This window comes from Octopus bimaculoides, chromosome 6 (genome assembly GCF_001194135.2).
Source record: "Octopus bimaculoides isolate UCB-OBI-ISO-001 chromosome 6, ASM119413v2, whole genome shotgun sequence".
Lineage (NCBI taxonomy): Eukaryota > Metazoa > Mollusca > Cephalopoda > Octopoda > Octopodidae > Octopus > Octopus bimaculoides.
Window position 1 is genome coordinate 84,641,125 of NC_068986.1, and position 11,168 is coordinate 84,652,292.

Below are 11,168 nucleotides of genomic sequence, written 5' to 3' on the forward strand. Positions count from 1 at the left end.
TATATATATATATATATATATATATATATATATGTACGTATGTATGTTATTGATTGCACGAATCTGTACAGCAACAACTATATTATATAAAATGGTTCTGCTAATATGTGCTGTATGTATTATATATAATTGGTCGGACTAACTAGTGCTAAGATGGCAAATGTACAACACAGTAATTGTAAACAATATCTTTCCGCTTACTTGTCAGAAGCAAAAGTAGCTGTATGTTTAACTTATTACTCGAATAATATTGCAGAGGGTTTTTCTTAATTTTGTAATTATAGTTATCACAGTAAAGGGACAGTAAAAGATATTTTATTCAACTGTTTTTACAGGCTGCAACAAAGATTAAATCGTATCTCATACAAATAGTAACATAACATTTCAATAGGTAACGTCAATAGATTCAGTTTAGTGTCCTCTACGAGCCACTTGTCGAAATTTCACTGAAACGAGGCCATAAGTGAAAGGTAATTGAAATTGTCGGCTTAAAAGACAGTATGCAGTTTCTATTGAATAGAGAGTCCTCTAATTTCTACAACACTCGGTTTTATACGCTAAATGTGGCCAAAAGTATTAATGCTCACAGATTTTCCTGTTTATATTTGTCCGTAAATTGATTGAGTGAGTCTCTAGTGCGCCGGATAGATTACCAGGTCACATTTGTGTCAGCTCTCTTCGTTCGCAGCTCAAATACGGCGAGGTCAGATTTGCTTTTTACCAGTTTCTCCTGTGCTCAAGTCGGTGTTTTTCTTTTGTTTGTTTGTTTGTTTGTTTGTTTCTTTCTTTCTCGTTGACCTTCTGGAAGAAGTTGGCTTGAAGAAAAGACCTTGAAAGTGATGATCTCCAAGAAGTCTAAATGATGCTCAAAATATATGTCACGACAGAGCCCAGTCACAAGTTGAAGACTCAAGACAAAGCAAGAAACAAGCTGGAGGAGCCGAGAGATTAGCAGTTTCGTAGAATGTTTATATAAGCTATGAAGTCTGTATTCATAAATAAATGTATAACTACTGTATCAACTATGTTTATTTATTGCTTTTCGTATGAGTGTTTATTATTTTTTTTACCGATTATTTTGAGTTTCATGGTAGCATGATTTTATGGTTGAAATTGCTTAACATTTAAAAAAGAAGACCAAGCGTAGTTATTTGTGTATTTCCTTGCAAACGTTTAGAATTCTGCATATTGAATACTTACAGAAAATTTCTAGAGTTTTAAAAGTTTCAAATACATTATAAATTTGAATAGTATTCCTGCTTTTTTTTAGCTAGTATACAAGAACAAGTGGAACACACGTCTGAAATCTACGCTACATAAATATATGAGCACATTCAATCAATCCGTTTTGATTATTTCTGTTCTACAAGGTTATCGCTAAATAACATTTTCTTACAGTTGTATAGATTCACAGACTGAAATAATATTCATTAAGTTACACCTGAATGGTTGAAGATAGAATTCAAATATATCGATCGGTAAATAATACTTGTCCGTTCAAATACTAATCAACTAACAAATCAATATTTTTTATTTACTTACTATATTTAGAGTAAATCTAATGAATAAACTTGATCGTTTTATTTTGAATGATTTGAGGCGTCTCTTAATGGTTGATTGATCTCTGATTTGGAAGACGAACTGCTCGACTGTTTAGAGTTCATATTCTCACAACAGTGTCAACGGTTTAAGTCACAAGAATTGGCTACAGTTGAGACTCTTATATCGTTCTTTGATTAGCTTGATCAATAGGTTATCATATCTTCTATAGTTAACCACTCTGATATAGTTTCCATTATGCGACAGATTCCACTCTACAGCAATTCTCACTCTGAGTTAATCTTCACCAAACACGCTACTTACTCTACAGTCAGTCTCACTCTAATGGAGTTCCGATCATGCGAGCATCTAGTGCGATGTGGTCTTCACTTAACAGTTGATTCCATTCTAAAGTAACCTACTTTCTTGAGTAGCCATCAGTCTACAGGAGTTGCGGGGAAAATGTTGTAATCTACAAAAGGCACGACAAAATTGCTTAATGCACAATTCACACGCTTTGATAATCCAGTAGTGGAGAGAAATCTGGCTTGTTTTTAAATTTTATATTGAATACAACTAATGAAAGTTATATTTAAGAGTTTCTTAGATTACAGACCACAGATGTTACCAAACTGACAAAAAGCAGTTCTTGATTCAAATACCACTCACCTTAAACTCTGATTCAAGTCTTTCTAGCTGTTTTGAAGAATAAGCCTGACGAGGTTTCCGTTCCACATTTGTCCGTCTCTGACGACGTGCAAAGTTTCTCTGCGCTGAAACGAAAATGAAAACAAGACTTCTAGCTTAGAGGAAAAAAACAAAGGATAGACATTTTGTATTAAAATGACATCAACTTTAATCAACACTAGTGGTTCTTGTTTTAATGACTCTAAAGAGGTGAAAGTCTAACTAGGGCTACATCTTAGTATCTAATGAAATAAAAAAGGCCTCTGATAGAATATATAAGGCCTTTTATGACAACATACCAAATCGAATGTACAGTAATCCCTCGCCATTTCGCAGTTCACCTATCGCGGTTTATTATCTAAGCTTGCGTCGATTCCTCCGTGGTGTTGTTTTGCATTTATAATAAAATAAAAACATACAAATTATAAAAATAATAATAATAAAAATATACAGTACAATACTGTTTCTACATGGCGTATTATCACTTAGCGCGGGAAGTTTTGGAACGTAACACCCGCGATAATTGAGGGATTATTGTATAAAATAAAAACCGTGCAAATACTGCTTTGATAACCAATGCCTAAAGAAGAATATATTATACATGAGCAGAGTCAAAACACTAGAGAGTTCCTATTACTACAATGGCGCTTCAGTCATGAAATTAAGAACCAGATTGCATAACCACATTCACTCCTTAAAATATAAACGTAAAAGAAAAGAAAAAAAAAACTGCAAGTCGTTGGCTGATTTAATATATTACCTCAAAGAGGGAAAGAAAGATTACTCTTTTTCGTTTTCTATTATAGGTTGTGCTCTTCCTTATAGAAGGAGCAGTTGGGATTCTAATTTGTGCTTTGTGGATGCACTTGAATTAATCAGTTGTAAATCCAACCTCATTAACAACCGTAATGAGTTAATTCTTCGTTGTTCTCACTTGTTTAACAAAATATTCTAAAAATTTCCATACAAAAATCCCACATAGTTAAATTAATTGGGTATTATTAAAATTAATGCCTACGCAGAGAATTCGAACCATGCTTCGTGGTTCGCTAACTCAACAACTCATTTATAGGATCCAATAGCTAAAGACATCATCAGGGGGAACCACGTCCGGTTTCAGCCCCTACTCCTCTACCGTTTTCCGACGTGGCGGCTCCCACCCTTCCGGAGGTGTCTTCAGCTCTGGTGCTGATTGCTTTTTTTTTTGTTCTTTGGTTGCATCGTCTTTCATGCAGCCTCAGCGAATATCAGCGGGCGAATCACCATCCTGCCAGATCTCCCTTTAAATACTCGCCTGTAAGCTCCAGCAGCCAGCGCCAACGCTAGCGCCAGCTAACTGTCACGTGACACAATCTCAGCTTCAACAGCCCGCGTCGACTGTCACGTGGCGCAGTCTACTGACCAATGGAGAGGACGGGCGCGTAGTTTTAGCCCGCGTCCTCTCCAGACCTACCTTATAACAGAGTCATGTGAGTTTCAGCTCCAGCAGCCAGACCCGGCTAGCTGTCTCGTGGTACAAATCTTCGAACTATCAAGGAGGAGGACACGCATTCATCTTCCTTCTTAACTTACCAACAATGTAACATACCAAGTATTCTTCTCTTTTTCTCACTAATATTTAATCTTATCCTTAACTTATTGCACCTAGCATACTTTAGTTTAATTTTGATTTAATTGAATTCATTTTAACTGTAGAAAATCTGATATTTCTCGAAAAGAATAGAGAAGCGGATAACTATCTAATAAATTCTACATTATGTTGCAATGCTGACTGTTGACATTCCCCTGCATCCTTTTTCTTCTACTTAGTTTAGACACATCTATACTGCAAGTCGGTCAGTAAATAATGTTGTTAGCAGTTCTCTAACTTATGCTCTCACAAGGCAATATCTTTCAACGCTTGTTGACAGCTTGACCTTCCAGAACTGTGAATCTAGCAAGTATATAATAGATAGGGGTAGTTTTGCAAGTATATAATAAATAGGGGTAGTTTTGCTTGAGTCAGAATCAGAAAATCTACAATAATGACTTTTAAGCTTCGAAGAGAATAAATGGAGTGGGAGTGGGAGTGGGGGGTAACTTCTTTTACGAATAACTGGATGAACGAACTGATATATAAAAACCATTGTATGGCGTGGGAAGTTCCTTAAGCCATTGGAAACGTTCAGGAGTGAACAAAGTTATGTGAGAATATAATTCATCTTTGTTTGTTTGATTCCTATGTATGTATGTGTGTATATTTAATTTATATACGCTTTTTGATAGTATCATAATGGTTAACTTACCGGAACATTTGTACTCTTAATACAACAATATCCATTTATTCTCTCTTTTACTCTTTTACTTGTTTCAGTCATCTAACTGCGGCCATGCTGGAGCACCGCCTATTTTAGTCGAGTAAATCGACCCCAGGACTTATACTTTGGAAACCTAGTACTTATTCTATCGGTTTATTTTTGCCGAACCGCTAAGTTACGAGGACGTAAACACGCTACCATCGGTTGTCAAGCGATACTGGGGGGACAAACACAGACAAGCAAACATATGCAGACACATAGATACATATATACATATATACGACGGGCTTCTTTCAGTTTCCGTTTACCAAATCCCCTCACAAGGCTTTGGTCGGCCCGAGGCTATAGTAGAAGACACTTGCTCAAGGTGCCACGCAGTGGGAATGAACTCAGAACCATGTGGTTGATAAGCGAGCTACTTACCACACAACCACATGCAAATTACAGAGTAAAAATATTTATTTATGAACCCAGAACTGAAATGGATCTAAATATTATGTCTGGTATCAATTAGAGGAGAATATCAGGTACGTCTTTCCTGAGGAGGGGTCAGGAAAACTGCTCCCCAGGATGCACCAGAAGGATCTTGCCTTCGTTTCTGCCGGACAGAAAAATCAGCATTTGCATTCGTTTTAAATTACAGTAAAACTTTATATTTACACTTAATTCAGTTCATCTGATACACACTATATTGCACACACACACATACACACATTGGCAGCATGAACATTGAATGCATCGTCTGAAGCAAGGTGATCACGTTCCTGAGAACGACGATTCCTCCTTTTTTATATGGTTGCCTGCGAATACGCTCCATTGAAAAAAGTCTCAAAAGGCCGAAATGCATATGCTGCTCTGCTGGGACAAATTATTGCTTCTGATATTTATTGTGTTTTTAAATCAACAAGTCCATAAGAGATACTGTCTCAGGACAAATACTGCAGTAACTAGTAACTTGCCTTTCGACAGTGTGTGTACATTAAATATGCTATATAAGTACGTACCTACATATGCACACGCACACACATGTATATATATATATATATACATACACATGCACACACACATATGTATATGTATGCAAGACTGTGTATATATATGTATATATATACACACACACATATATATATATATATATATATATGTATACACACACACACATGTACACATGCGCACATATACATACTTGCTCATACATACACACGCAGCCTCACAGATTTTTGCATGTTCATTAAAGTCAAATGTTTATATAGTCATTACGGACATTTTAAGCTGAATGGAGATTATAGTATCGAGGAAAGCATTAAGAGGAATGTAAAAAGTCATAGCAACAAGCTCTGTATGAATTTTGGTCTTATCAAATGTTTCTCATTGATAAATACATACATTCTTGCATGCATGCATACATACATACATACATACATACATACGTACGTACGTACGTATAAACATGGTTAACTAGAAATCCCAAGACCTAAAATGTCACGGCTAATGAAGAATTTACAATTACGAGCCGTTAATGAGATCTCGGAAATATGTAAAACATTTCAGTCTAGACAGTATTATGTACATATAACTAGGAATAGGCATACACATATGTCAAAGTGTGCATTTTCTCATTCACAGCGTCACGTATTCACACATACACACGCATACATAGATGAATATAATACAAAGGTACATGAATACACATGTATGTACATACTTACGCATACATGCGTATATACGTTAATATATACATGCATATCCATCAAAACGTCTATCATTTACAAGCATAGCAGACTTGAAATAGTTATGTAGGACAGAAAATAAACGTTATGTACTGTAATAGAGGTTAGTTGCCCTGTATATGTGAATATCACTTTCCAAAATCAGTGAGAAGGAGAATTTTTATGGACAACTACTTTGAAATCTCTACTCTGATTATAACTATATTTCGTACGAATTATCATTGGTGCACTTAATAATATTATTAAATGTCTTAGCGACAACCTTGGAGGGGATATAATTTTCAGGCAAAAACTCTGGCTAATACGAATTTTAAACATACAGTCTATAAGAGGAACATTAAAAGTATGTAAAACTTCTCAATGTTTGATATGTAAAAGTGACGGAGTTTCTGCTTCTTTGTTAGAAACCAACTTCTTCCTTCTAAAAAGAATTCTAATAAATACACACACACACACACACACACACACACACACACACACACACACACACACAAGTTTACAAACTGAACGAGCTACGCATACGCTGGAGTTTTGATAGTGATGGTATGTCTGGTATTTCATCGTACTGTTTAGGTCACATCTGGACACCGAATCTTTTTACAGTTTGTCTAGAGCAAGTAAAGGGCAGAAGGTAAAGACCACCTTCAGTCATGAATAACCATGGGCTTGCACTTAGAAAGTTCCTCTCCGAGGCACAAGTCTGGGAAAGGTTGTTTATGGAAGACCAGCTGTCGCCCATGCATAGCGGTCTTCCCTGTCCACATCACTGATGTTATGCAAGGGAAAGACAGAAGCTGATACAGCTTGGCACCACTGACGTCGCAACTCATTTCTACAGCTGAGTGAACTGGAGCAACATGAAATAAAGTATCTTGCTCAAGAATACAACACACAGCCTGGCCCGGTCCGGGAATCGAACACTCTATCTCATGATTGTGAACCCGACGCTCTAACCACTGAGTCATGCTCCTTCCCTAGGGCAAGTAAGTCAGGGGAAATTATTATATAACTCTCAGAAATAAAATAGTTTAAGAATCTGAAGTGAAGAGAACGGCCTTATGAAACACAAGAGAACCAGAGGATTTGAGTTTCATCCCTTTAAATTTCAATCTAGAATATATTTGGTGTCGATTTTATATTTCACTTCTCTGTGTTGTATAAGATAACAGCCAGAAATATATGAGGGAGTGGTGAAAATTTCCTGGTTTTGGGTAAATGGAATACCGAAAGATCAGTCAATTATGATTTTATTCAACATATTCCCCTCTCAAATTCACACACTTATTGCAGTGGTCCTTCATTTTTTTCTAAGACCTGTAAAAGAGCTCGGAAGGTTGGGCCTCCAGCCAGGCCTTTAGCGACACCCTTAAAGCCAGGAACTATTCATCACCCGTCATACTAAGGAGAACGTTGATTGCCGAGTTCGATATGTATTACACAGACATGTTTATGTGGTTAAGAAATTCACTTGTTTACTAAGTGGTTCCTAGTTCAAATCCATTGCATAACATATAGGGGAAGTATCTTCTATTGTATCACCGGGTGACATAAGATTCTTGTAGGATATTTTGTGAGTAAAACTGAGTGGAAGACTGACGCTAGAACCGTTACATTTCTCAGGTGGAACACTTAATACGTTGCCTGTTTTAACATCACCACCTGGATCACGGGTGCCATTACTCTGTTACATGCATTCGGGCCACATCCCCGGTTTGAAGATATCTTCCACCCTCCTGTTATCAGTTTTATATGCCTTAAAACGATATTGGGTACAGGTTTTCCTCGTCTCAGTCATATAAATATAAAGTAAGAAATTAGCAGTTCAAGTTCCATCAACATCAGAATTATTCACCCACAACGGCTCAATTTCAATCAGTCAGTTGTAAGTACCATCTGATGGTAAGGAAAGAAAAGAAATGTAGAACTGTTGCCTATGTATAACCTCGCCATCAACAGCTTACGGAAACCAAGGAAAAATTTGTTAGAAATAGCAGCTAAATTCTTCAAAAACCACACTTTACCATTAAAAATAAGTACCCATTGGATATTGTAGCTCTATGTATACTATAACCAAAATTTCTTTGACATGGATATATTATGTCAAAGGAATGCGTTTGACCATGAGTTGGCTTTTTAGAACGAAGACAGCAGCAACAGCATAACCAACTTCATCATCGACAACAAAAGCAACGACACTCTGTGCTGGACGATCCAATTATTCTAAACCTTCACTGCAACACGAATTAAGTTTGTACCGGCAAAAAAGAAATAGATACTTTTATTATATGAACACCCCCCCCCCCCCTTTAAAAAATAAATACTGCCATTCATCTGAGTTTTCATAATAAAAGACATCCATCAATAGATTTTGAATTGTTATTGATTTTATGAAATCGATAATAAAGACTTCAGATTTTGTTGGATTTTGTAAAGGTAACGTTGATATAAGGCGAAGCAAGGAGTATATTCAAGTGCGGTTTATCCAGACACTGCGTTCCACTCACTGTGGTCTTCATGATCCCAGTCTATGAGGCATCTCCACTCGGTCACTCGATCTGCTAAAATAGCTGTCAAATTACCCTTAAACTACACACTATCGTCTCAAAAAGAGAAGGATACATTACTCAATTTGGTCCTACCTGGATATCATGTCTAAATAAAAGATGTTATGGTTACGGCTGAAAGGTCTTTAGTCATAGATCTATTCATCCTTGATTGATCTGGGGATAAATAGCAACCTTTATTAAAACAACTAAAACGATCAATTTCAGTTGCGGTTGCTTTTTAACTTAAGGTCGGACAGGCCTATGATAAAAGGCATCCCTTCCGTGACAGTCTCATCTTTTCCCTATGTAATGGGAACCGAAGACAATATTATCAATGTGTTCTTTTCTTAGGTAGCAGAGGGGGTATTTGAGAGGGATTTAAATGTTATTTCTGGCAGGCCTAGAGACTACATAGAAGCTCCTTCGTTGGTTCGTTGACTTTACATTAAAAACTATACACTGGATATTATACGCACCAGCTCATGAAAAAAAGGAAAAATAAAGAAATGCCGGCCCACTACAAGGACTTGAACCATCAATCTATTATCTGCGAGAGCAGTCTTATTACTGACGCCAGTATAGCAGGCCTGAACATTTTCCTGGTTGTTAGATACTGGGCTAAGGCAGCGAGCTGGCAGTATTGTTAGCATCAGACTTAACGTTTTGAGTTCAAATTCCGCAGAGGTCGACTTTGTCTTTCGGGGTCAAAATAATACTTGTCAAGTATTGGAGTCGATGTAATCGATTATCCCCTATCCCGAAATTTCAGGCCTTAAATACTGAGTTCTATCTTTTCTGCTATTTATTTTAGCTGTATTATTAACAGAATCGTTAGAGCGTCGAATAGAATGCCTTACGGTATTTGCTTTGACTCACTTCCCTTTCTGAGTACAAATGCTGTAGAGGCCAATTTTGCTTTTCATTCTTTCGAGGTCAATAAATAAAGTACAAATCTAGAGAAGTACAAGGAACTGCATCTATAGTATCTAATTATAGCTGTGAGACTATTAGCAACACAGAATAGAAAGCTGTACGCAATGTAAATTACTGATCGCTCCAATGCACAATCAATTTTCTAACAATTCAAGTAATTGCGGCTCTATTTTTCTACTAAATTATAATTGTTTAACTCAGATCATCCTTGACCAAGCAAACCAAGCGTCCCAGTCGAGAGAATAATAGTCTTTTATTGAAACTAAGAAGGTAGATTGTGAAGCGAAGGAGAATTTTGAGCAAATTAAGTGATTACGTAGAGATGACCTCTTTGGTAGTCTCTACACTTGTTTTAGAGATATTCCAAAAATGAAAAGAAATCAGTTATCTTACCACTGAAGTCGAAGAGTAATTGTCTTTGAAGCAGTGCCGGGTAGACCCAATTGGCAGTGGTATTAGTGGGTGCCATCTGAGGCATAGACCACGCTGGTAGACAGGGACCATAAATTGATTTCATTGTGTGCCTTGGTGGAAATTCTGCACCGAATGGAGATACGTCAGGAAGGCTCGAACTTAAAACATTTGAAGCTTCATGTGGAAAAGAACTAGAACAAAGACTTTTCGAGTTTGTACAAAGAGTTTTATCTGGTGAAGGAGTAAATCGTTTTTCATCTCGAAGAATATCCTCAATAGAAAGAACACGTATTGTGTGTTGCATCTGTTGTTGTCCTACTTTACCGTTCTGTTGTTGGGAGCATTTCGTTTCTTCACAAAGTTCTGGGTTCTTTAGATTATTGTCGTCGTACATAGTTCTCGCCTGAGTTTAAGAAAAAAAACAATCGAATGTCAGTCATTATACACTTGTATGTATAGACACATACACATACACATACACACGCACACATGTACATACACAGTAAAGTTAGTAGATCAGACATCAGGTGGCTAGTCTGGTTCGTGTTGTAATATACACTCATTCGGGCCACCATCCTTCTCTCACCGTATGCAAAAGGTTTAGGTGGGAAGATGGCAGTGGTATGGAGAATAACTCAGAGACTCCTGCGGGGAAATTCTCTCTCTTCATCTACAGGACTTTTACTTGAGAAAAAAAACTGTTATCCCCGAATCACTCCTATTTCTCTAACGCATCAACATTTTAAAAATAAGTTCGGTTGCTTACACGCAGGAAAGAGTGGTAAGAGATGTAAAAGCATGAAGAAAACTGAACGACTGTAGTATGCAGCTATTGCTTGAGATTACAAAATAGATTGCGGGCGCATGCGAAATGTGCTACAAGAAGCATTAACAATCTGGTATTAGTTGCTCTCATATCTTAAAGGCACACACACATACATACACAGTCGTACACACACACACACACACACACACACACACACACACACACACACACACACACACACACACACACACACACA

General features: G+C 37.0%; 1 protein-coding gene across 2 annotated transcripts in view; it reads right to left on the bottom strand.

The window, feature by feature from the left end:
* Positions 1-11,168, bottom strand: part of LOC106873630 (homeobox protein ceh-28) — a 105,053-nt gene that overhangs the window by 81,005 nt on the left and 12,880 nt on the right. For both annotated transcript variants that reach the window (XM_052968927.1, XM_052968926.1), the window contains exons 2-3: positions 10,126-10,549; positions 2,209-2,312 (exon numbers count right to left, since the gene is read on the bottom strand). In XM_052968927.1, the coding sequence (XP_052824887.1) occupies positions 2,209-2,312; positions 10,126-10,540 (519 nt within the window). In that variant the 5' untranslated portion in view covers positions 10,541-10,549. The remainder of the gene's footprint in view (positions 1-2,208; positions 2,313-10,125; positions 10,550-11,168) is intronic.